We start from the raw sequence: 27,947 nt of genomic DNA on the forward strand, positions 1-27,947 counted from the left end.
CAGGCAGACCGCTTACATTATTATATGATTCATTTCTTGGGTTTTAATTGATTGGTTGATTTCTTTATCCATAAATAGTTATGTAAGCCTTCATCTACGTCTGCTGATCCAAGTTTTACCGTTCTTTGTCTTGGATTTTTAATACAATCAGCAATCAAGACCTTAACCTGCCAGTTGGTAGTATAAATTTAAATTTGGAACTACTAACCTTCCTCTCTTTTTTCTCACTACAAGTTGGCCTTGGCCACAGTCTATGGCTTATGCAGTGTTTAATAAAGTGGCCTTAGTTCCAACCCTTCTGTCTGTCTCCTTCTGACTGCAGGGGGGGTGGGGTGGGCAATCCCGTGTGTTTCCCTCTTGAGAGGTCCACCATCTCTTTTCCCAGAAAAAGCAAACAAAAAAAAATTAAATAGCAACCCTGCATGATTTTTAAGGCAAGAGATGTGCAGAGGTGGTTTGCCATTGCCTGCCTCTTCGAAAGAACCCTGGAGGGTTCACCTACATAGCTACCAAGATCTAAGGTCTGGCTAGCCTGGGTTATCCTGGTCTGGGCTTAGGTGGTATACTGCTCCTATATGTGGAGTATTCAGTAAACTCTTTTGCTAAAATAACTGTGAATAGACCATTCACCCACACATTTTTCTAATCATTTTCAAAGTCCCTAATACCCTCTAGCAGTTGCCACTTCATACGGCAGTGAAGTCAATATATTACAGATGCACTCTTTAATATCCAGAGGAGATAGCCGTGTTAGTCTGTAGTTGCAAAATAATAAAAAGTTCAGTAGCACCTTTAAGACTAACCAACTTTATTGAGGCATAAGCTTTTGAGAACCACATGCATAAGTGTCATCAACATATTTATGGCACTCAATACTAATGACTCAGACAATCTAATTCAAAAGTCTTTTAATGAAATGGATTCTGCCTTTGGAAGAGGTGTGTCCAAAACTTGTAAGTTGCTGCTCACCAAGTAGAGTTCTGGCTCACAACACTGCACCGCTTAGAGGGAACATTGCTGCCAGGTAAGGGGCGGGGAGGTGAGTGGGAAGTGACATCATTGCACAGGGTGCTGCCACCCCCAGAGTGCTCCCTCAATTTACCTATGGTAATAGAGAGTTCCACCACCTCTTTTCCCAGAAAAAAGCCCTGGTCAAATTTTACAGACAACAGCCATTTATTCTCCACTGACTTATATGTTATCAGAACACAGGTGGGGTCTGAATAAATCAGGCATCCATTCCATGGATTCACCTATCAGGTCTCCCCCATAGGGACAGGTGTGTGGATAGTGAAATATAGTCCCTCTAACCTGGCATAAATAGGTCTACAACAAGATATGTATGGAGTGTATTAGAAATGGTTGTGTTCAGGTTGCCAGTTCCTCGGATGTCCAAAAAGATGATTTTTTTAAAACACAAGTTTCTTCCAGACTCAGAATTTATGAGGTTTCTCTGCTGAATGCATTCATTGATGGACAAAGAGGCCTGAATTCTGAGAAAAGCTCTTTTCACACTCCATACATTTATATCATTTCTCCATTGTATAGATTCACCAATGGTCAGTAAGCTCTGTAGTCGTAGCAAACGTCTTTTTTCTATTGGAAAATAAAAATATGGTTTCTGCCCATGAGGATTCATCGATGGTCAATATGTGTGTACTGAGAACAAAGGTCTTCCCACACTCCACACATTTATATGGCTTCTCCCCTGTGTGGACTCGTCGATGGACAGTAAGAGTTGTATTCCATGAAAACCTCTTCCCACACTCCTCACATTTATATGGTTTCTCCCCTGTGTGGATTCATCGTTGAACAGTAAGCTGTTGACACTGAACAAAGCTCTTCCCACACTCCACACGTTTATATGATTTCACCCGAGTGGACTCATAGATGGACAGTAAGCTGTGAACTGTCAGCAAAGCTCTTCCCACACTCCATACATTTATATGGTCTCTCCCTGTGTGAATACATCGATGGACAGTAAAATGAGTACTGTGAGCAAAGCTCACACTCCACACATTTATATGGCTTCTCCCATGTGGATTCGTTGATGGAAAGTAAGATATGCATTCCGAGCAAAGCTCTTTCCACACTCCACACATTTATATGGCTTCTCCCCTGTGTGGATTCGGTGATGGACAGTAAGATATGCATTCCGAACAAAGCTCTTTCCACACTCAGTACATTTATATGGTTTCTCCCCTGTATGCATTCGGTGATGTACAGTAAGCTCTACATTCTGAGCAAAGGTCTTACCACACTCCACACATTTATATGGTCTCTCCCCTGTGTGGATTCGCCGATGGACAATAAGATGTGAACTGTCAGCAAATAGCTTCCCACATTCCACACATTTATATGGCTTCTCCCCTGTGTGGATTCGTTGATGGACAGTAAGATGTGCATTCCGAGCAAAGCTCTTTCCACACTCCAAGCATTTATATGGCTTCTCCCCTGTGTGGATTCGTTGATGGCTAGTAAGATGTGCATTCCAAGCAAAGCTCTTTCCACATTCAGTACATTTATATGGTTTCTCCCCTGTGTGGATTCGGTGATGGACAGTAAGCTCCACATTTTGAACAAAGCTCTTCCCACACTGCTCACATTTATATGGTCTCTCCCCTGGGTGGATTCGCTGATGGCCAATAAGATGTGAACTGTAAGCAAAGCTCTTCCCACACTGCACACATTTATATGGCTTCTCCCCTGTGTGGATTCGTTGATGGACAGTAAGATGTGAACTGTAAGCAAAGCTCTTCCCGCACTCCACACATTTATATGGCTTCTCACCTGTGTGGATTCGTTGATGGACAGTAAGATGTGCATTCCGAGCAAAGCTCTTTCCACACTCAACACATTTATATGGCTTCTCCCCTGTGTGGATACGTTGATGGATAGTAAGATGTGCATGCCGAGCAAAGCTCTTTTCACACTCAGTACATTTATATGGTTTCTCTCCTGTGTGAATACGTCGATGGACAGTTAAATGTGTACCGTGAGCAAAGCTCTTCCCACACTCTATACATTTATATGGTCTCTCCCCTGTGTGAATACGTCGATGGACAGTTAAAGGTGTACTGTGAGCAAAGCTCTTCCCACACTCCGCACATGTATAAGGCTTCTCCCCTGTGTGGATTCGTTGATGGACAGTAAGAAATGCATTCCGAACAAAGCTCTTTCCACACTCAGTACATTTATATGGTTTCTCCCCTGTGTGGATTCGGTGATGGACGGTAAGTTCTGCATTCTGAGCAAAGCTCTTCCCACACTCCACACATTTATATGGTCTCTCCCCTGTGTGGATTCGCCGATGGACAGTAAGATGTGAAAGGTCAGCAAAGCTCTTCCCGCACTCCACACATTTATATGGCTTCTCCCCTGTGTGGATTCGTCGATGAACAGTAAGATTGGTATTCCGTGAAAAGCTCTTCCCACACTCCACACATTTATATGGTTTCTCCCCTGTGTGGATTCGTCGATGGACAGTCAGCTGCTGACTCCAAACAAAGCTCTTCCCACACTCCACACATTTATATACTTTCTCCCCTGTGTGGATTCGGTGATGTGAACTAAGCTGTGAAGTGACAGCAAAGCTCTTCCCACACTCCATGCATTTATATGGCCTCTCCCCTGTGTGAACTCGTCGATGGACAGTAAGATTTGAACTGTCAGCAAAGCTCTTCCCACACTCCATGCATTTATATGGCCTCTCCCCTGTGTGGATTCGTTGATGGACAGTAAGATGTGCATTCTGAGCAAAGCTCTTTCCACACTGCTCGCATTTATGTGGTTTCTCTCCAGTATGGTTTTGTTGATGGGATGATACCTCCTCCCTCTTCTGTTTTGTTCCATTGCTTCTTCTCTGCTGTTCCCCTTCCAAGGGATGTTCTTCTGGTTCTCCCTCAGGCTTTCTCGGGGTACCCTCAGCTTCTGGAATTAAGAGGAGACTCATTAGAACTTCAAACAAAAGCAGAATTAAGGGGGAGAAGCCATTAACAACTCTTGATAACAACAGAAAGGAAATCCCTTGAACAGGAGACATATCCTGCCATTTATTAAGTTTTGATCGTTGAGTTTTCATGTAAGGTAAACCCAGAAAAATAGAAGCAGAAAGGACTGAAAGCCTCATCTAGTCTTAACTTATTTGTTTATTCAATTAGTAGTCCGCTCATCCTGCAATCAGGCTCAGAATGGATCACATCCGCTTAAATAAACAATTAAAATAATTAAAACTGATAGCATAAAAAGAGCAGTTGCAATTTCATAACCCACCGTCAACAGCCCATATTGCACAATCCTGCATGTAATCATTTGGGCCCACTATGGCCGATGGCAAACAACAAATAAAGGAACAAAGGTTGGGAGAAATTCACAGGTAATTTCCCTCTACTCTCTCAGTGACCCCTGCTTTATATTCAGAGGAAAGCAAAAATCCGTCTAGGGTCTCTGGCCAATCTGGCCTGGAGGAAGATTCTTTCCTGACCTCAAAGTGGCTATCAGAATTCCTCTGGGAAAGTAAGAAAGGGCTTAAGAACCTCAAAGGTTAAATGAAAGGGCCCAGTATTTAAATTGTGAAATATAGAACATATATTACACACACACACACACACACACACACGTATTTCTTACAAAATGCTTTTTAAAAAGCTAACACAGGGCCAAATATAGCCTCAGTAGTAATCTCAAACAAAGACCTTATGCACCCTTGACCAAACACGTTTTGGCCATATTTCGTTCTTCAGAGGTCAGAATTAAATATCAGAATTAAAAAAGTATAAGTGTTGCATCAAATTTAAATATTTTTTTTCTTTTTTTTCCTCCTATTTTTGTAGCATAATTGCAACTTGGTCCTACATTGACTCACCATATTATAGCATTGTCTAGAGTTAATGTGTAACAACTATGCTTTGCTACTGAAGAAGGCCCTAAGGCTGAAACACGTTTCGTCAGGGACACAGAAGTTCTTTGTTTGAAATTTCTGTATGGTTTTAATCTTTATTGGGGCTATATTTGGCCCTGTATTAGTTTTTTTAAAAAAACTATTTTGTAATAAATACATGCATTTTTGTACACTGACATATATTTATGTTCTATAATTAGCAATTTAAATACTGAACTTTTCAATTTGGATTCATTTAACCTTCAAGGTTCTTAATTCATTTGCAACATATGAAAGGGCCACAGGAACAGAGCACGGGATCATTTCTTCCTACCCTCCTTCTCACCATCTGTCTAACTTCATACTGAGTCACAGACTCAGCATTGTGGATAATTGGCCATCTAGCCTCTACTGAAAAACTTCCAAACAAGGAAAGCTCACCGACTCCCAAGGAAACCTGTTCCAGTGAGGAACTGTTCTGTCAGAAAGTTCTTCCTAATATTTAGCCAACAACTCTTTTGCTTTAATTTAACCCATTGTTTCCGGTCTCACTGTCTATGGCAACAGAAAATAACTCTGCTCCATCCTCTGTGTGACAGCTGTCATATCACCTCTCAGCAGCATTCTCTCCAAGCTAAACATACCCAGTCCTTCACACCCTCCACATAGGACTTCGTCTCCAGACCCTTCACCATATTTGTTGCCCTACTTTGGACACATTCCAGTATCTCAGAATTGTTCTTAAAACTGTAGTGCCCAAAACTGATCCGTTCTCCAAGTGAGGTCTACGTGGAGCAAAGTGATACTATCACTTCCTGTGATCTGGACACTATATTTCTGTTGACGCAGCCCCAGATTGCATCTGCAGTTTTAACTAAGACATCACACTGCTGACTCGTGGTCAGTGTATGTTCTTCCAAGACCCCTTGATCTTCTTTGCATGTACTACTGCCAAGGTAAGTCTCATCCATCCTATAATTATGTATTATTTTCTACCTAGATGAAGAATTTTATATTTGTCTGTGATGAAAGACAAGATCTTCCTGAATCTTGAATCAGTAGATGGATACTCCTAATTTAGTATCGTTTGCAAATTTAATGACCATTCCCTCTATTCCTTCATCCAAGTCATTTAGAAAGACTTTGAACAACAGAGGAAAATAGGGACAACATGTACCCATCTTCCATCTTCTGGCACCTCAACTGTTCTCCAAGAATTCTCAAAGATTCTTACAGATTGTAGATTATAGACAGTCTCCAAAATTATACCAGCAAGTTCTATTACTTTCCTAGGACACAATCTGGCCCTGGAGACACATTTTCAGTTAAGGAAGCTTGATGTTTATGTACCACCCCGATGCCTACCCAATGCTTCAACTTCCTTTGTTCGTCATGTATCTTCTTTTTGTCAGGTTTAGCACACTTTCCCTGGCAAGAGGAGACTGAGGCAAACTAGAAACTGAGCTGATCTGCCCTCTCTCTGTCACCTGTTAAGAACCCCCTTTCCTCTCCCTGGAGTGAGTCTACATCTTCCAAGGGGACTTAGAGGAATCACCATCTTTACAGGCAACATCTCTCTGAATGCTGGTTGCCAGCAGGGCAAGCCCAGAAGCAAGCTTTGGCTCTGCTCCTTTGGTTGTGAATGTTCCAGGGACTCTAGCTGGCCACTATGGGAAACGGGAGGCAAGGTTAGATGGATAAAGAAAACAGATTTCTTCCTGTATTCGAACACAGAACAAATGGGGGCATTTAGATGTGAACTACAGAGACTCAAGCAGAGCTCCCTACATCGACAGCACACTGGGGTGGTCTTGGACCAATCACTCTTCTCGAGTTTTTCCTACTTCACAGAGTCATTGTGCAAGTAAATGGAAATCTCACCAATTCTGCTCTGTATTCCTTGAAAAAAGGGCAGGATAAGCAGTAAGAATTCACAGAAATCAAGAAATACAGAGGTGCACCTGCTGCCCTCCCCGCAACAAAACCACCTGCCCTGAACTCATCACACCCCAGGTCCAATTCCCTCTCTCCAAAGGGCAACAGAAGAAACACCTCTGGTCTAGGGGACCAACTGGAGCAGCTCCAAGTCATTCTGGTTCTACCTTCAAGGCCCTAAATGGGGTCGGAGTACTTCGGGGCCTGCCTTTGGCCAGACGGTGCCCCCTCCATTAAGGTGTGACACACAAGCCCTGCTTTCACAGCGCCTAAGCAGAGAGATTGGAAGTCTCCAGGAAAGGGGCATTTTCAGCAGTGGCTCCTCTCTTCTAGAAGCTTGCCCAGAGCCTATCTTGCTACCTTTCAACTTGGCTTTTAACTGATGGGTTTCTCATTCTTAGGTGTTTTGTGGTCTGCTTCTCTGCTCAAGAATGTTTTGTGGATATTGTTGAGGCTACTCCATGGCTGCTTTATCCTCTTCTTACACTAGTTTAAATTTTGTTTAATGATAATTCCTGTCGTGTTACCTGGAGAGTCATTTACATAAATAAATAAACGTTGAATACAACTGGATAGTGTATACAAATTTCCTCCACGGTTAGGCACCAATAACCCTCCCTTTTGTTCTCCTAACTGTTTGTGAAAGCTCTCTTATCTATTCTTGGTTGTTCGCTCTTCATAAATCTGTTTTCCAGTTAATTAAGGTTAACTAAAGAGGTCCTAATCAGATACACCAGAAAAAGGTCCACTCTACACATGGAGGTTCCTACCTGCTGATCTCTCTCTTCCTTCTCGCTCCTGGAAAAATGGATTTCCATTTTCTTGTATTAAGGAAATACACTCAGGTCTGGGAACCTGAAGTCCTCCTTTTGGGAAAAGAAATAGAAAAGTGACTGCATGAGAGGGGAGGATCCAAGCTAGTGCTTGTGCTTGGATCCTGACTTATCCATCAGTGGATCCCGCTGGTGGCCGAGAGCAGAGAAGGGACCAGGCACTCCAGCACAGGGGAGGGAAGCCCTAGCCCAGACAGAGCCACCCTGGTACAGGATCTCAGCCCCCTCCAAAGGCATGCAGGATCCAGCATCCCAGTCTGACACCATCAAAGGCGGCCCTGAAGAAAGTCCGTTAAGGACTCCTCTTTCTTTTGAGAGACTCTGTACTCCTTGTGGGGAGGGAATGGTGTTGATGGATCCCCAAAACATTTAATTCCTGCTAAAGGTATATTTTTTTTAACACATCAATCTGATTTTCTGATGGGAATGTTGTTCATCCCGCCCTTCCTTGAGGGGGCTCATAACAGCATTTCCTCCAGTCTACTGCCTTTCTAAAAGGGTGTCCTCCTTTAACTTAAATAGCAGGTTGACACACAGGGATTCAGCAGGAAAAACTCTTTTGTGAACGAGACCAAAACCGCACCTGCTCAAATCCAGGATTTGATGGTTTGCTCTTCAAGGCTTTGACACACCCTTTCCTGCCTGGGTTGACCATGCCGAAGCCTACACTGGTGTCAGTAGAATGAACACAGTGGAATGACCCCAATTCCTCCCTTCGCCCGCCCCCCTCCCCACACTGGCATCTTCCTCATGCCCAACGGGAGACCAAAAGGTCCTTGGAGTAAGGAAATGTCTCTTTGCACTTCGTAAAATGTGCAGCAAGAGCCCTGTAAAAATACAAATAATATTATCTTTGTTATTTAAAATGCTGGCTTCCTTGGCTGCTCCAAAAGGCCCATGAGGAGGCCTTGTTGACATCCCACAAGGTGTTCCTCTTAGTTTACAAACCAATATTTTAGCTTACACACTAATACTTGAGGAGTTCACTAGATGTGCTCCACCCCACTCACCTATTCAGAGGCCGTTTCCACACACATTGAACAATCCACTTTCAATATGCTTTAGTTATCCTTTAGAAGTGGATTTTTTGTTCCACGCATGGAAAATCAGTTACAAATGTTCACTAAAGCGTATTGAAAGTGGATTATTCAATGTGTGTGGAAACAGCCCGAGTTTCCTTCTGAAGGGCTCTACGAGAGTCCTTCTTAGAAGGAACGATTTCTGCCTTCAGCAGCTGGGAAAGGAAAGGAAAGGAAAGGAAAGGAAAGGAAAGGAAAGGAAAGGAAAGGAAAGGAAAGGAAAGGAAAGGAAAGGAAAGGGGACCCTTACTCAGAGAGGCCACATTCTGAAAATTCTCCTCCATGACTTCCTTGTGAAGGCTTCTTTTTTCCGCATCCAGTAGAGCCCACTCCTCCTCAGTGAAATGAACAGACACGTCCTCACAGGTCACCGTACCCTGAAAAGGGGAAAAAAGAAACCCCTCCATCCTCTCAGATAATGGAACATATCTTCCCTTTATGAGGACAAGCCAAAAATGACTACAACTAGCGCTTCCTTGCAGGAGTCAAACCTCCACCAGAGCTTTCCATTTTCCTTCTAGTGATTGACACAGATAGCACCTAATATTTAGAAACATCAAAGTAAGGTAACCGGAAAATATAACTCATGTGTACCATTCAAAGATCCATAAGATATTAAAGTGCACAGTGCTATATCACTCTGAAGATGATACAAAAGTGCATGTAAATTGAAGACAAGGGAAGAATTATTCGCTAAAGGTTGTAAGCGTCAGTGGTTCTTTTATGCGCAATTGCTAGAAAGGTTCAAATTGGATAAAAAAGATGGGATTTCAGCAAAAGAAGCCAGATTTTGAAATAGAAATATATACAAATGATGATCATATAATTACGAAAATGTATAAACTGTTGTTGAAATTTGATATGGAGAAGAATCTGTCAAAGACCCTTTTCGCACTTACGGTTTAAACCGCCATTTATGAGCATTCGCCCCGATCGCAGTGGCTTCGGCATTGCACCTGTTCATTTCACACTATCCACTGCAATTTCGATTTGGTGTCTGTGCTTCATTTCAAAACCTCGGTGCAATTTTGGGCTTTTGGGGCCTTGCGATTCATGTCACACTTTTTTTAAAAAAATTGAGCATGCGTAGTAACGTTGCAGTGTTGGAACCCTTCCCCCGTTTTTGCTGATTGGGCTGTCCCCTGCCCACGGGAGAGGCAATTGGTGGCAGAGTTCTGGGAGAAAACATGTACCACTCTCATTTTTTAAAATCAAGCCAGGAAAGGGTTAAAATGCTGCCGATTAATCTCCTCCCAGGAAGCAGAGGCTTGTTTCCAAAGGGCTGTGCAAAATGCTTGGGGTTTTTCCCCCTCTTTGGCAAAGTCTGAAACATGCCTGGGAGGGAGGGAAAAGCAGCCATTTAATCCTTTCCTGGCTTTTAAAGCCAGGAAGAAAGTGCAGGAACATTACATTTAAAAAAAAAAAAAAACAATGTGTGTGCATACCCTAAGGGAGGAAGGAGAAAGCAGCTATTTAACACTTTCCTTGATTTTAAAGCTAGCAGGGAATTAGCAGCAAGCTTAGGAATCATTCCTGGCTTTTGAAAAAAAATAAAACAGCATGCATACCGGGAGGAAGGAAACCAACGAAGAAGCAGCCTTATGACCCTCAGCTCGCTTTACTAAAAAAAAATGGTGGACAAGGAGTTCAGAGAGCTGAGGAGGGTGGGAGTGGTTAATTCTGCACAAACCAATCAGCTCCCAGGGAAAAGAAGAGGGGGGAGAGAAGCAAAAAGGAGGCAAAAGTGTTCACATTAGCAAAATGCGGGCCAGCTGCCAGTTGGCAGCGAACTTAAAAAAACATCGGGGTATGTTCACAGGGGGAAAAAAATCGGGGATACAGCGGACAAAAAGCGGGACTGCATCCCATGACTGCTTTTAAGTGTGAAAACCTTGCAAACATGGGATGTGGAACAGGTACAAACGCGCTCTAAAAACCGAGTGCGAAATGTACCAAAGAGTGTATGACAAAATGGGCAAAGAATTTTTGGTATAACAGACAAATGGATTAATAATAATAACACTTTGTAAACCGCTCTGAGTGGGCATTAAGTTGTCCTGAAGGGCGGTATATAAATCGAATGTTGTTGTTATTATTATTATTATTATTATTATTATTAATAATAAGAAAATATGTGGGTCAAGGGACTCAAATTTATTTTGTGTTCCACCCTCAACGACAACAATATTCGATTTACATACCGGTCTTCAGGACAACTTAATGTCCACTCAGAGCAGTTTACAGAGTATGCCATTATTATCCCCACAACAGAACACCCTGTGAGGTGGGTGGGGCTGAGAGAGCTCTGAGAGAGCTGTGACTGACCCAAGGTCTCCCAGCTGGCTTCAAGCAGAGGAGTGGGGAATCAAACCTGGCTCTCCAGATTAGAGTCCTGCCGCTCTTAGCCACTACACCAAACTGGCTCAAGGTGGGCTAGAGAGGAGAGGGTGGTGGGAGGCATTCAGGATCATGAACTGCAGTTCCATACTTACCCATTCTGTCCACATGGAAGTTGCTTTATTTCTGCTGCAAACAGTTGGTAAAGAATTTATTGTTGGTTTCAAGGTTTTGTCTGGAAGAATGAAAAGATTATTAGAAGACATTCAAATCTTTTCAGGTATTTATCATTTCAGTTCCTAGCATGGGGAAAAAAGATTCTCTTGGCTCAGAGCCACAACTACCTTTGCATCCTTATTTTGGATAATGTTTTGATTCCAGACATTTGTAAAATCCAGTCTTGGTAGAGTTATCTTTGACAAATACAGGCCTGTTTCTCCAATGGTACAGAATTCACAGAAGGAATAAGGAAAAACAGAAATGCCAGGTAGAAGCAGCTCTGAACCACAGAGAGTATCGCAGCCAACATACCCAAGAATCTCTTTGCATATGTGACAGACAGGTACATAGGGGAAAAGGCAGGTTTTTGGTGAAGTACCACTTGTAAAGCACAGCTGTTGCTATTGGTGAAGTACCACTGCCCACTTCACCGGGAGGTGCTTCTTCTGTCCATCTCCCAGTACAGCTAATCCACCAGGGTGACCAAGACTGTTTCAGTCCCATGACAAAGCCTAAAACCAGGGCCGATTCCAGATGACTAACCTAAAGGCGCTGCATGCTGCCATGTTCCGGATCGCGACGGGGGAAACGCGAAATATCGCGTTTTCTCACGCGAGTTTGTGCGACGTCACGATATTTCGCGTTTTCGCGATATTTCGCGTTTTCCCCGTCACGATCTGGAACATGGCGGCATGCAGTGCCTTCAGGTTAGTCGTCTGGAATCGGCCCAGGCTGGAAAGGATCTGAACAATTTGCCTCATCCAAGAAAGCTCGCAGTTCTCCATCCACAACCTGTTCAGTCACCATGATCAAGAATGGAAAGTTTCGGACCAGTTGATTAAGATATTCGGGGTCCTGTGTAGTTTTCTTTAGATGTGGGCGCAACACAGTCTGTTTTGAGGCTGGGGCAACCACCCCTTCCCTCAAAGAGGCAATTCACTCCCGCTCAGACCCAGTCAACCAGGCCCACCCTGGCAGATTCCATTAGCCCGGAAGGCAAGGCTGAAAAGCTGGTGGAAGGCCTCAAACCCCAAGGATCCTGTCCACATCCTCAGCCTGAATACACTAAAAAGCATCCCAGCCAACAAGATGGTTCTCCACCCGGCACCCTCTGACCCTGTCACTGCTAACACAGAGCTGACACAAGAGATTTTCTCTGCAACCTGCTGAGTAAAATGATCCCAGAGGGCCACTGAAGCCTCGAGTTCCTCTTGCAGGCCAGACGAGCCAGACAGGCCTCTGACCAGCCAGATCAGCTCCAGCGGACTCCACTGTGCTGAGGCAAGGGTGGCTTAGAAGTGTTCTTTGCTGCCATCACTGCCACTGAGTAGGCTTTAAAGGGAACCTTTGCCGTCTTCCTCATCTTTTCGTCTCTGGAGCCCCTCAGCAATCCAAGTGGCTACCTAAGGACGCCTAGGAGCAGACCTCACAATTCCCCAGGATAATTCCTAATTCCTGAGTCAACCAGGATATTGATAGAAGCTCCAACCGTATCAGCAGGAAATTCCTCAAGTGCCATCTGAAAAATCTATCAGATCACTTTAAAGGATCTCCCAACCCTGCGTAGTCCCGTAAGCTTAAATCCCAGCCAGTAGGGACTGGGCATTGACAATACGACCATCTTCAGTCCCCCCACTTTCATAATACCTTCCTTCTGCCCAGAGTAAAAAACACCCCATCAAGAGCGTGTGCTGCACAGGGTGTCTTGCCTGTTATTCTCTGAGACAGGCCCATGGTTGTCATGGAGGCCAGAAATCCTGATCTGCTCCTGAAGAAGGCAGCCTCTGGATGGGTGTTGAAGTCCCCCAGAATTGTTTTTATGACATAAGAGCTCCTCAAGGCTTACTTTTTTTCTTCTTCTTCTTCTTCTTCTTCTCAACCCTGCATACTACCTTCCCAATTTTTCACATTAACTTACATTAATCCTCATTTTTTGCATTCTGAGGTAGCTTTTTTCTCTACACTGTTCTTCCAGTTAATTTACATTGATTTTAAAATGATTCTAGGTTTTTACTTCCCCAAATGGATATTTCAAAACTGAGATGCTCAAGGGAGTGACTTTCCCACACTAGACTGAGGTCAGGAAAATAAAAGTACCCCCCCCCCCTACACTCAAAGAGGCCATCGAATGGGTATGAAAGCCTTTATAGCTTACCCAAGAAAGCTGCTCTGAGGTAACACTCGATGTTTTCCTGCACCTGAAACAGAAATGGGGATCCCAGAAAGGGGAAACTGTTGAGGAAAGGAGCAGGAAAATGCTGGAGGGGGGGAGGAAGGGGTTCTAAAAAAGTTGGATGTATGGATTTTGAGGATATCCTTGATCATATCCCTTGCCCCACATAATACCCCGAAGAAGCCCTCTTACTTGCTGGCCTGGATTCTTGTCATCTGCGTGGCTCAGGAGGAACCCTTCTGCCAGGGCCACTGCCTGGGAACTGCTCTCCGGCCCACATTCCCTGACCCAGTTCTCCATCTCTGGGGGTAGGATGGTCAGGAATCGATCGAGTATCACTAGGTCCAGGATCTCCTTCTTGCTGTGCCTTTCTGGCTTCAGCCACTGGAGGCAAAGGCGGTGGAGTTCGCTGCAGACCTTTCGGGGCCCTTCGGCCTCCTGGTAACAGAAGTGCTGGAATTGCTGATGCTGCACATCTGGAGGGGGAAAATCCTCTCCCAGGCTCTTCTGTATGGTTCCTCCCAACAGTTCCCTTGTGCTCCCAGCCTCAGTGGCATCAGGGCCTTTCCTTGCTTCTGGACCGACTGGGCGCAGCTCTCCCCTCATCCTCCTTTCCTCTCCAAACAGCCTTGACCTGCACGATCACCTTCCTCCTCTGCCAGATTCTTTTTTCAAGGCAAGTGTTGGATAAATGACCTCCTTCAAAGAGAAGATTGATCTGTTGCATACACACACACACAAACACAGAAACCTGCATCTAAAGAGGTGAACCATGACGGAAGAAAGCTCATGGAATTCCCTGGAATGAAGAGTGTTCTTTAAGCAAAGGTGGGATGGAGCAAGTGAAGAGGAACTTCCACAGAGCAAGCAGAAAGGTTCCTCTCTGCTTAATCTATGCATTTCTAAAGTATAATGATTCCTGCTGCATTCACATGCCAGAAAATATTACATGGGACACAGAGCAAGGTGCATATTTATAAAATGGTTGTGAAGTTAGAACGAGTGAACCAGGAGCAGATGAGAGCAACTATGAGTCCAAGAGATGCTGCTTCTCTTGAACCATGCTGCAGACAACCAGAGAAGATTTCAACAGCAGCTTGTCTTGTCCTTGGAAGCTGCCAGTTCCATGGAGGAGGAAGAGGTGAAGAAGGGGACCCTAACTTGAACCTTGTAAGCCCCCGACCCACTGATTGGCTTCATATTATTCCACTAACTGTGCAGTCAACTGCTCTAATCAGTGGGCTGGAGTAACACTGCTTAGGATTCCACCGTAAAGATCGTAACAAGTTGGGAGAGCTTTATATGCCAAGTAAAAATGAGGTTTTTGAAGGGCACCTTTTAAAGTAAGGAGTTGATCTGTTAATACTATCTTGATAATATCTTGATAGGTTGCTTTTCGTCTAGAAAGCCGTATTTGTTGTGATCTATTACGCTCATAGATCCAGAAGAGTTAGCCATGTTAGTCTGTAGTAGCAAAATCAAAAAGAGTCTAGTAGCACCTTTTAAGACTAACCAACCTTATTGTAGCATAAGCTTTCGAGAATCACAGTTCTCTTCATCAGATGCATGGAGGGCAAGAAGAAACTGGTCAGATATAGAGGAGGAGAGGGCTTTTCGTCTAGAAAGCCGTATTTGTTGTCGTTTATTATGCTGGATTTTTAATTAATAACTGTTCATCTTGATTGTTGTGGATTTTCCAGGCTGTATTGCCATGGTCTTGGCATTGTAGTTCCTGACGTTTCGCCAGCAGCTGTGACTGGCATCTTCAGAGGTGTAGCACCGAAAGACAGGGATCTCTCAGTGTCAAACTGTGGTGGAGATGTTTGCAAGTGATTTATAGCTATTCAGAAAGGTGGGTTGGGTTGTGTCATCCTGTAAGGGCTTCCCAGGGTGTGGAATGCTAATGGAGTGCTAATGCTTCACTGTATCCTAAGGAGGTTCTTTTGCATACGGCAATACAGCCCAGAAAATCCACAACAACTATCGTTCTCCGGCTGTGAAAGCCTTCGACAATATAACTGTTCATCTTTTTTGTTTTTATTATGATGTACTTTTTAAGCCCCCTCAGTCAGGTCTCTGGAAAGGCTGCATAAAAATTCTCTAAACAAACAAATATCATACAAGAAAGCAAAGCCCAGCAGAGATCTTGCAGACCTTGGTGGCTGATTTGAGAAACCCAACTCTAACACGTGACTTCACTGGGCTCGTGGACTCATTAAGAATGGACACCCACCTCACAGAATGGACACCCACCTCACAGGGTGATTGTTGTGGGGTAATAATAATAATAATAACACTTCGTAAACTGCTCTGAGTGGGCATTAAGTTGTCCTGAAGGGCGGTATATAAATCGAATGTTATTATTGTCCAAGATGCCCATGATTTGAAGAGGAGAGGTGGATTCCTTGAAGCCAAAGATCGTCCATAAGCCAAGGCACCCAAAGTGCGCCAGGCTGCAGAAGTCACCAGGACGACTTCAGATTCTTCTGGCAAGGAAAAGTAATGCTGTGGGAAGGGATCAACCTTCAGTAAACCATAGCAAACCCTCCAAAAATCCAAATTTGGTATTCCAGAACACTAAGAAGAATTAGGAAGGCCACATGGGAACATGGCAGGAGCATCTTTCAGCAGCAGCATCTTTCAGGGGGGGGGATTACAGGACTTCATTTCTAACAATGTCCCACTGCAGCAGCTTCTCTTCTCTGAGGAGCACCTTCTGAAGGCGCCACGCTGAAAATGGGCCAAATCTACAGTTGCCCACTATTGCCCAATTTGCTAAGAAGACACTATAGTCTGCAAAGGCATCACCTAGCTGACACAGAATAAACATGTCACAGCGCAAAAACAAGAATCCAAGGCACAGATCCTCATTGTTAGATGGGGTTCCCCAAAACTCATCATCATATCACTGAAGAAATCCAGGGCCATGTGAGTTTGGGGGGCTCCATGTAAAAATTCTTATGATCCATGAGGATCTGTATTTTGGACCACATTTTTGCACCAATGCATGGCTGCCCTCCTTTTTATAACGGGAGTGCTTCTTGTTCCCAGACATCCCTGTACAGTCATAATATATTAGGGGTGGGGGGTTAAAGATTTTTTCATCGCTTACATGTCCAGGCCAGAGCGTGTCTTCTCCGGTTGCCTACAAATGATGAAAATGTGAATGCAAACCTGAATTATTCAGGAGGGCTTTCTTCTCAGGCAATATGACTATGATAGGAAAGGATTCAGTGAGATATGCTGCGGCAATAATGCTCCTATTGGATACTTGCTCTGCAGTGTTAATACATCTTGTCAATTTAGTTGGGTTTAGTTTCAGCATCGTTTCTGCTCTGTGTCACGTTTCTGCTTGTTTTTCAAATTTCTACTGTATTTTTTATTAAATTTCCTAGCAATTGATCTTTAACCTGCCCTGAGAGTCCTGGAGAAGGGCGGGCTACACATTACATCCATCAAATAAAACAAAGAGACGCCAAAAGAGAGGCTATTTTGCCAGAGGTCTTAGACAGCAGCAGAATGCAGAGAAAACCCAGCAGGAGATGCATCCCTTATTGCAAAGCTCCACCACACACACACCCAGGGAAGAGCTTACCGAGAGCAGGCAGGAAAGCCTTGGGGATCAATGGAGCCCTCTGGCTACGAATGCCAAAAGCAGGGAGGAATTATGCAAAGGAAATATTAATCCATTCCTTACCTCTATGCAACGTCCTCCAGCACTGCCTCCTCTCCCCTTCCCCACTCAACACAGGAAGTGACTGTGGCAAGTCAGCTGACTTTCCTCTTCAGGCCTCTCTAGGAAAAGAGACTCCTTCCCTTTAACCCTTAGGGTGACTCTCAAGAAAGCAAAAAGGATCCACTTCTGCCTTCGCCCTGACTGAAGGTGCATTTTGACATTGAAGCAATATAAAGGGGCAATCAATTATTAGAACCACACAAACTTCTAGGGACAGGGTAAGAGCCGGAAGAGGCCTTCAAAAACTAGTGGTATTGCAAGAAACAGTGGGATGAGTTAAAGGTGCTGGAGAACAATGTTTTAGAAATGAGAACATGGAAAGATCATGCTTTTATTAACACTTTCCAAGCCAAAATGCTACCAGAACGACACAAAACAGGCCAGTACAGGCACTAAAGAACTGCTAGCGTAACCTTTCTGCTTTTCATGGTTCTATGGGGCTTAGGAAGTAACTTTCACATAATTTTAAGAAAGAAATATTTTTCTTTTAAACGTTAACCATTTTCTTTCTTTTTAACTGTTAACAATTATGAACATACAACTCTTTTTGAACTAACTCATAAGTGCAACCAGACAGAAAACTTCAAATCAACAATATTTTTGAAAAGGTAAAACAGTTCAACATTTCACAAAGTGGTGAGTAGACATGGGCACGAACAGCATTATGAATGCCAAAACCCATGAACAGCCTGTTCGTCTGTTCGCGAACAAGCCGTTTGTGAGGCGCCATTACAAACAAACAAGCGTTTGCTCCTGCTTCGTAGCGTTCGTCCGCTGTTTGTGAAACCAGACAGTCAGGCACCTTCAATCAATTCCCTTTGCAACGGAAGGAGGGACTGCCTGAACTCACTCTGCACTCCTTCTATTGCCCTGGAAACCCCAATGAAAGCCCAATTTAGCTTGATGGGCAGGTCTTCCTTCCAAGTGTGGAGCTCCAAATTGGTTACAGTTGGTTACATGGGACCAGACACCATGGGGGAGGGGTGGTGCTCTGTAGCCATGGGCAATCTCATCCCAGCAAACCCTGTTAGGCAGTTCTGACTGCCAACCACAGACCTCCTGTTTTTCTCAAGGAGACCTCTGGTTATAAAAGGGCACTGTGCTCCCGGTTCTGGCTTTTAGTTTCAGCCGGCAGTGGAGTGGGACAGAGCTGTTGCTAGCCTTTGGGGAGAGAGACAGGGAGAGTGCATTGGAGCTGGGATTTTTTCTGTGTGTTGGGTGGGATAAGGATCTATCCCCTCTGGTTCCAGGGCTCCTGCCAGGCCCCGGGGCCGAGCTCATTGGGCACCTCGGCTGAGGGCTCACCCTGATTATTAATTTATTATTACTATCAGTGCCTGATCTGGTCAGGTTTCTGGAAGTGCTGGGCTAGGGCTGTAGCCCCTCCCTCTGGTTCCAGGGGTGCTGCCAGGCCTTGGGGCCAAGCTCAGTAGGCTCCTCGGCTGAGAGCTCACCCTGATTATTATTACTATCATCACTTTTAAAAGTAAATTCTTCTGAATCTCTTAATTTCTCTATTTCTTCTAGTTGTGGATTGTTTACATAGACAGCTATTTGTTTTGTGCTGAGGGAAGATATACATTCCCTAATTTTTTAAATTTAAAATAGGTTCATATTTCTCCTTTATATGAATTTCTTGTAAGCATAATATCTACATTGCTTTTTAAGTTTCTGCGTTTTATAGGAGTGTTGTCCATTAATAGTTTCTCCTACTATCATGTTCCAAATAGCATTTCACTGCATCATCTTGACTGGCATTGGCGGTCTTGGTTCTCACAGTATTAAAGGTTCCAGGAACATCAGTACTGGTGCTTGTTTATACCATGTGATGAGGTGAAATAGAAATAGTAATGGCATTAGGGTTACCAGTGCCTGCTTGGGAAATTTGGGGGAGAGTGGAAAAGGCAAGATTTCGGAAGAGGAGGTACTTCACGGGGGTATAATGTCATAGAGTTCACCCTCCAAAGCAGCCATTTTCTCCAGGGGAACTGATCTCTGTACCCTGGAGATCAGTTGTAATTCTGGGAGATCTCCAGCCACCATCTGGAAGCAAACAATCCTAAACGGCATGGTGTTCAGAAAATAGGAGACTGCAAATACATGTCAGTTGATTTGTACAAAGAAACCACATCTTCCAAGAGGACCGTAGGAATACATTTCTGAGGACATTCTGTAGGGAGATAATGAACACAAGCATTAGTCCACGGGTTTCCTACATGCTAGAAGGGCTTTGCCTCTGCAGATGCAACATTTAGCAGATGGTTTTTCCTGGGGGTTCTACAATAAGGACTTGTAATCTTTGGGCAATGCCTGCCTATTGTGAGTCCTGTTGTGCTACATCCTGAAAGAAAATAAAGGCTATCTTGCTGCCCTCAGAGAAAATTTATTTACCATAAATTCCTGTTCTTAAGAAAAGCACAACACGTCTCTTGCACCTCTACTTCTTAGACTGGGATAGATTTATCTTTGTGAATGGCAGACTCATGCGGTCACTGGGGGGTTCCTGGGATATTTATTTATTTATTTATTTATACATACGTACCTTATCTTTCCCCTGCTGAATTAGAAGACCAGCAAAAATTCGTCCCATTCCACATGTGGATCATTTTGAACTCATAGCTCAGCCATTATCTTCTGTGTAAATAAAGACAGGTTAAGGCAGAGGTCCAGGGCTAACCCTGTGGCTTGACCTGTACCACAAGTTGGCCTTGGCTGCAGTTTATGTCTTATGTAGTGTTTAATAAAGTGGCCTTAGTTCCAACCCTTGTGTCTGTCTCCTTCTTCTGACTGGAGGGGGCAATCCCATGTGTTTCCCTCTTGAGGAAAAGCAAACAAAAAAAAGTTAATAGCAACCCTGCAAGTTTTTTAAAGCAAGAGATGTGCAGAGTTAATTTGCCACTGACTGTCTCTGCGAAACAACCCTGAAGGGTTCATCTACTTAGCTTAGATCTAAGGTCTGGGTAGCCTGAGTTGTCCTGGTCTGGGCTCAGGTGGTATACTGCCCCTATATGTGGCAGATCCAGTTAACTCTTATGCTAAAATAACTCTGAATAGACCATTCATCCACACATTTCTCTAATCATTTTGAAAGTCCCAAATATTCTCTAGCAGTTGCCTCTTCATGCGGCAGTGAACTGTATATATTACAGATGCACTCTTTAATATCCAGAGGAGTTAGCCATGTTAGTCTGTAGTTGGAAAATAATTAAAAGTCCAGTAGCACCTTTAAGACTAACCAACTTGAGGGCGGAGCACCACTACGAAACATGGTGGACGCTTCCTTCGGAGGCTCCAGGCCTTTCCTGTGCCTTAATCAGCTCACCTGGCTTCAAAATACCCGAAAGCGATGGGAAAAGCAGAAGCAGGCAGAGCAAAAAAAAAACCCAGCACAATCAGCCTCTGTAAAAAGCTTTTTTGCTCCAGAAGATCTAAAGACAGTGAGGAGTCTCAGGCCAGTTAGAGCCCTAAAATGGCCGATGTGAAGCATAGCAATAGCTACCTAACCAAGCAAGATCTAACAGACTCTTTAAAAGCCCTTGAAAGTAGTATTATTTCAACAATTACTACAACTCTGGTTGAAAAAATGCTAGCTTGGAACCTATTACTAAGCAGCTTGCAGACATCCGGGGATCTCTCTCTTCAGTAACAGAGACTGCTGAGACAGCCTTAGAACTTGGGCTTACCCTACAAGAGGAAACAAGGCAAATTCAGATAGCAGAAGATTTGCTATCTGCCAAAGTAATGGAACTTGAAATGAAACTTAAAGCCAAAAACCTTAAGATTAGAGGCGTCCCAGAGAAGGAGGAAGCTAACTTAGACCTTGCCATATTTATCTCCACATGGCTGGCATCAGCTATACAGCTTGAAGAGGGGATCGATCGCACCTAGTATTGATCTAGCCTACAGCCTAGGCCCCAAATAAAGCTCGTTCTCCAAGAGATATCTTAGTGTCTTTTCGCAACTATAGAACAAAAGAGAAGATTCTTTTAGAAGCTCGTAAAAGGGGCCATTTGCTCTACAAGGATAAAGAAATACATATCTACCAAGATTTACTAGCCGGAATACTACAAATGCGAAGTGATTTAAAACCAATCACCAACATTCTCTCAAAAGCCAATGTAAAATATAGATGGACTGGCTCCATGGCACAACTTTCTGTGCTGCATAATGGGACTTTACACTACGCTGAAAATCTTGTTGAAGGCCACGCTCTTCTGGAAAGCCTGGGCTTGAGTACACCATCTGAGGCCCCTACCAAGCCACCAACAAAAGACTCAAACATTCCTAGAATGCTAGATAAATGGAAACGAGTCTTACCTCAATCACTTTCCAAATGCTGATATCCTTTATCTTGGATGCTGTGTTTATAAGGGTACAATATTAACCCGAATACCTCCATCTGCTGATTGTGGGCCGGGAACAAAAAGGGTTTGAAGTCCTCAGGAGACTTCTCTCTATTCTACTTTATTTTGTTTGTTTTTTCTTCTAACCCCCCCCAGGAGTAAGGGCCATGTTCCCTTTGAAATTGTCCTTTAGCGTTCAACTGACGCCAGGGTGGTTTTTTAAAATTTGATGTTCTGGTTTATTCTTGTTATTTTTCTTTTCCAGTGGTTGCACGATACCAACCACGTAAACAGAAGGGGAAAGGGAGGAGGAATTAATGGAGTAAGAGTGTTCTTTGCAAGATTAGCTGATTTTTTTGTTTTACTTTGGGTAAGGGTGGGTAAAATTGGGAGTTGGGGAAATTGTTTTATTGTTGGCTTGTAAATAGTTATGATGGGGAAAGGGGACTGTTGAAAGTTCTTACTTGGGAGAGGGGGATAAGGGAAATGTTTTTTTTCTGATTTGTTAGTGGTACTACTGACAAGTCCACAAGACAGAAATCTTGAAATTAAGTTACTTCATATATACTTACATCTGCTTTATTTAAACATAGTGGAGAACTACTTGATGATACAAGGAAAACTGGGGTATATATCTTGTTGTCTATTGGTGTATTATGACACAAAATCAAAATTATAAGGTCATCTCTGTAAACTGTCGTGGTTTGAATAGCAAAATCAAGGCTAAAAGGGTGACAGCAGCTTTAACTAAATTGAAGCCTTCAATCCTTTGCCTCCAGGAGACACATCTGAAAAAATCAACTTTACCTGTCTTACGCTCTAACTGGTTTCCCCAACAATTCCAATCCCCAGGCTCATCCAAGTCTAGAGGGGTGGCAATTTTATTCTCTAGAAATGTTTGCTTTAGTTTAGAAAAATCCCTGTGTGATTCTATGGGTAGATACCTATTCTTAAAGGGCCTTTTAGACCAGAAGCCAGTTACAAATGCAGTCGTTTATGCACCCAATCAAAATCAGATACAATTTATTGAAAACACAATAACTAAACTAACTTCCTTCGCAGAAGGGGAAATAATGTTGACTGGAGACTTTAATTATATTATGAATTATGACCTAGACAGATTTTAAAAAGGAAGCAATCACTGCAAAGGGAAAAAAGGAAATTCAGAACTTAACAAAGTTATGACTAAATTTGGCTTTGCTGATATCTGGCGTTTTCAAAATCCCCTACAAAAAGATTATACTTATTTTTCTTCCTTACACAACACATACACAAGGATTGATTATATATTTTTGTCCCCTAATTTAGCAGAGCAAACCATCTCGTCCTGCATTGGAGATAAGATCTGGACAGACCATGCATGGACAGAATGCATCTTATATTTAAGTGATAATAAGCAAACACAGCCAAATTGGAAGTTTAACACTTCACTTTTATTTAACAAACAGATATCTTCACAAATAGCTTTAGATATCAAACAATATTTTGATCTTAATTTGAATTGTGGAGTCTCCCAAATTTTTGTGTGGGATGCCATGAAAGCTGTACTCTGAGGAAAAATTATTTCCTTGGCCTCCTATCATAAAAAGCAAAAGGCAAAAGTTAAAAATGCTATACTAGTTAAGATCAGAAATTTAGAAGAGGAGCATAAAAAAAACTTGCAGCAAAAAATTTATAAACAGCTATTAGATGAGAGAAAGGCCCTGGAAAACTTAAGAGATTGCTCAAATCCAAAAGCAATTTTTATTTACCAAACAGAAGTATTGGGTAAGGTCTCCTAGATCTGTAAAATTATTGGCCCAGAAAGTGAAAGAAAAAATTCTCTCTCTCAATATAAATTCCATTAGAGACCCAACTGGTAGATCCTACACCAATTCGGAAATGATTACTAAAATCTTTGCTGACTTTTATCAGGCTCTTTACACCTCCGACAACCCTAGCCCTGAAAATATCCTGCGTTACCTAAACAGAAAAAATAACTCACTGAAGATTTCTGATGAGCATAAGCTAATTATGGAGCAACCAATGACACTACAACAGGTAAAAACAGTCATTAAATCTTTAAAGAACAATAAAACCCCAGGGAAAGATGGCTTTCTGGCTGAATTCTATAAAAAATACCTAGATTTAATTTCAGCCCCCCTAACAGAGGCCTGTAATTTGGTTTTGACATCAGGTACTATGCCCCCTTCCTGGAAAGAAGCTGAAATCACAGTTATACCAAAAAAGAATAAAGACTCTTCTGATACAAAATCATATCGCCCCATTTCTTTACTGAATCAAGACCAAATTTTTTTTACAGCTATACTTGCCGATGGACTAGCCAGTTTTATCACCAGATACATTCACTCTGACCAAACCGGTTTTATGCCAACTAGATCCTTATTCAATAACATACGCAAAACTTTGGACTTAATTAACTTCTCTACACAAAACAAAATTCCTGCAGTGCTTTTATCGCTTGATATTGAAAAAGCGTTTGACAAGGTAGAAGTAGTGTACCTTCAGACCCTGCTCAATGAGATGGGATTTGAAACCTGCTTTCTTAATACCATCAACACCCTCTATCACTCCCCATTGGCCACAGTTAGAGCTAACAATGCACATTCACCCAATATTTATATATCTAGAGGAACCCGGCAAGGTTGTCCCCTCTCCCCGCTTTTGTTCGTCATTGCCATGGAACCCTTGGCTTTGGCTCTGAGGGCAAACCCCGAAATAAGGGGAATTACATTACATAATCAAGAATATAAAATCAGCCTTTTTGCCGATGACCTAGTACTGTATATAACTAATCCTAAGGAATCTCTTCCAGCTATCGAAGCAACCCTAGAAGAATTTAGCTATGTTTCCAGCCTATCTGTTAACCACTCCAAATCAGAACTCTACCCTCTAAATCTACATTGGGAAGACATACTGCATATCAAAAATACTCATACATTTAAATGGGTTGAAAAATATTGGAGTTATTTAGGGATAAAAGTTCCACTTAAAGGATATATGGAAATTCAACTATGAAGAGTTATATTCTAACATCTCTTCTATTCTGACCAGTTGGAAAAAGGTAAACCTAACTTGGCTAGAGAAAATCAATCTTATGAAATCTATAATTCTCCCCAAGATTTTGATTTATTTTAGAGCTTTGCCCATACCAATTAAGCATAAAACTTTGGAAGCCTGGCAAAAGTTACTGAATCAGTTCATTTGGGAAGGAAAAAGACCCAGGATTGGCCATTTTGTTATGCGCAGCCATACAACCTTAGAGGGACTGGGTGTACCTGATGTCAAATCATACTATGATTCAACACACCTTACATATTTATCCCTTATGTTTAACCAAAATTACAATGCAGACTGGAAAATAATAGAAAGCTATTATACCTTTCCTAAAACTTTACAGGAAGTTGTTTGGAATAAATCATCGGAACGTCCCTCCAACATCAAAAAATAACATCTTCTTTTATGCTGCTTTGGATACATGGGACAGGCATAGACTTAAACTAGCACCTCCCATATCCCCTCTCTCTTGCTTCATAGGCCAAACCTGGTTTACACCAACAATTCATCATGAATCATTTACCGGCTAGAAAAAGGGAGGGCTGATTAGACTGATTGACATTTCAAAACATGGGATTCTTTTCTCAAAACAAAAAACTGAAACCAAATTATGTGACAAAATCCCATGGTTCCAGTATTTTCAAATAAGTCATCTGTTTACTCAATTTTCTTTAAAAGGGACTTTAAATCGAAAAACAACAGATTTTGAAAACTTTCTCTTGAAAGAAAAACAAAGCAGCAAAGGCTGTCTTTCAAAAATATATAAAATGCTACTTTCAACTTCCAAAACAAAGCCCTTTCCATACCAATTAGTGTGGGGGAAAGACTGTGGCATAAAATTTTCTGACACCCAATGGACTAAAATTTGGAACTCCTCAACTATTAAAACCAGATCAATTAACATTAGGACTCAGTCCATTAAGCTCCTGACCAGATGGTACATCACCCCACAAAAACTTAGCTATAGCATCAGATCTATCTCCCCTAGGTGTTGGAAGCTCTGTGGGGAAATAGGCTCATTTTATCATTGCTGGTGGTCATGCAAAGTAATCCAAAAATTCTGGTTTGACGTAATTGTCTGCATTAAACAAATCACAGGCCACTTACTCCCACCTAAGCCGGAATTGATTTTATTAAACCTGTGGTCCGACTTTGACTTGCCAATAGACACTAGAGACCTAGTAGCAACGCTGTTATCCACAGCAAAACTATCTATAGCATCATCCTGGAAAAGCCCACAACCACCTTCTTTAACAACTTGGCACAATAAGATCTGGGATGCCTTCTTTATGGAAAAAAATTTCTATCAATTGAAGTTAATGGATTCTGTTAACCTGCAGCAAGACTTTTGGGAGAATTGGTTACCAGTAGTTGATTATATGACCGCTCGTGAAATATCACCTTGTACCCCTTACCCAATTGATCCTTTTAGTTTTTAAATTTCTTATTTTTCTTTTTATGATGGTGTATATCGATATACATTGATACCGGTACTATTACGCACATATGGTTCTTCAGCATATGCGTATTGTGGACTGTTATACTTACCTTTGAGGTTACTTGTTAGTGTGTTTGCTTGTTTAGTTTCATTGTGTTCGATGTATTTAAAACTATGAAAATTGTCAAAAATAAAGAATTAAAAAAAAAGACTAACCAACTTTACTGAGGCATAAACTTTTGAGAACCACACGCATAAGTGGGTGCCATCAACATATTTATGGCACTCAATACCAATGTCTCAGACAATCTAATTCAATTTTAACAAAGCTCTTCCCACACTTGAAATATTTATATGGTTTCTCCCCTTGGCGGATTTGGTGGACAGTAAGCACTAGATTCTGAGCAAAAGTCTTACCACACTCCACACATTTATAAGGTCACTCCCTTATGTGTATTCATTGATGAACAGTAAGACGTGAACAGTCAGCAAAGCTCTTCCCACACTCCACACATTTTTATGGCTTCCCCCCTGTGTGAATTCGTCGATGGACAGTAAGAGTTGTATTCCGTGAAAACCTCTTCCCACACTCCCTACACTTATATGGTTTCTCCCCTGTGTGAATTTGTCGATGGACATTAAGCTGTTGACACCGAACAAAGCTCTTCCCACACTCCACACATTTATATGGTTTCTCCCCTGTGTGGATTCGTACATGGACAATAAGCTGTGAACTCTCAGCAAAGCTCTTCCCACACTCCATACATTTATATGGTCTCTCCCCTGTGTGAATACGTCGATGGACAGTAAAATGTGTACTGTGAGCAAAGCTCTTCCCACACTCCATACATTTATATGGCTTCTCCCCTGTGTGAATTCGTTGATGGATAGTAAGAAGTGCATTCCGAGCAAAACTCTTTCCACACTCAGTACATTTATATGGTTTCTCCCCTGTGTGGATTCGGTGATGGACAGTAAGGTCTAGATTCTGAGCAAAGGTCTTACCACACTCCACACATTTATATGGTCTCTCTCCTGTGTGGAATCGTCGATGGACAGTAAGATGTGACCTATCAGCAAAACTCTTCCCACACTCCACACATTTATATGGCTTCTCCCCTGTGTGGATTCGTCGATGAACAGTAAGATTTGAATTCCGTGAAAAGCTCTTCCCACACTCCACACATTTATATACTCTCTCTCCTGTGTGGATTCGTCGATGGACAGTAAGCTGTGAATTTTCAGCGAAACTCTTCCCACACTCCATACATTTATACGGCTTCTCCCCTGTGTGAATTCGTCGATGGACAGTAAGATGGGAACTGTCAGCAAAGCTCTTCCCACACTCCACACATTTATACGGCTTCTCCCCTGTGTGGATTCGTTGATGGACAGTAAGATGTGCATTCCGAGCAAAGCTCTTCCCACACTCAGCACATTTATATAGTTTCTCCCCTATGTGGATTCGGTGATGGACAGTAAGATGTGCATTCCGAACAAAGCTCTTTCCACACTCAGCACATTTATATGGCCTCTCTCCTGTGTGGATTCGTTGATGAACAGTAAGATGTGCATTCTGAGCAAAACTCTTTCCACACTCCTCACATTTATGTGGTTTCTCTCCAGTATGGTTTTGTTGATGGGATGATTCCTCCCCCCTCTTCCATTTTGTTCTTCTCTGCTTTTTCCTATCCAAGGGACATTCTGGTTCTTCCTCAGGCTTTCTCAGGGTACCGTCAGCTTCTGGAATAAAGAGGAGACTCATTAGAACTTCAAACAAAAGCAGAACTAAGGGGGAGAAGCCATTAACAACTCTTGATAACAACAGAAAGGAAATCCCTTCAACAGGAGACATATCCTGCCATTTATTAAGTTTTGATCATTGAGTTTTCATGTAAGGTAAACCCAGAAAAATAGA

General features: G+C 42.5%; 1 protein-coding gene and 1 pseudogene across 1 annotated transcript; both read right to left on the bottom strand.

Moving 5' to 3' along the window:
* Nucleotides 1–633: 633 nt before the first annotated feature.
* Nucleotides 634–27,947, bottom strand: part of LOC129324296 (zinc finger protein 420-like) — a 36,932-nt pseudogene continuing 9,618 nt past the window's right edge.
* On the bottom strand, nt 11,198–17,193 carry LOC129324294 (zinc finger and SCAN domain-containing protein 31-like). Its single transcript, XM_054971463.1, has 3 exons — nt 17,153–17,193; nt 13,648–14,154; nt 11,198–11,298 (listed from the first exon to the last, which is right to left on the bottom strand). Exons 2-3 carry the CDS (start codon nt 14,059–14,061, stop codon nt 11,287–11,289), a joined length of 426 nt encoding a protein of 141 aa, XP_054827438.1. The 5' UTR covers nt 14,062–14,154; nt 17,153–17,193; the 3' UTR covers nt 11,198–11,286.

The sequence above is a fragment of the Eublepharis macularius genome, chromosome 2, assembly GCF_028583425.1.
Source record: "Eublepharis macularius isolate TG4126 chromosome 2, MPM_Emac_v1.0, whole genome shotgun sequence".
Lineage (NCBI taxonomy): Eukaryota > Metazoa > Chordata > Lepidosauria > Squamata > Eublepharidae > Eublepharis > Eublepharis macularius.

Excerpts from the sequence above, each read along its gene's own strand:
- LOC129324294 (XM_054971463.1), bottom strand. The coding sequence starts at position 14,061 with ATGAGGGGAGAGCTGCGCCCAGTCGGTCCAGAAGCAAGGAAAGGCCCT.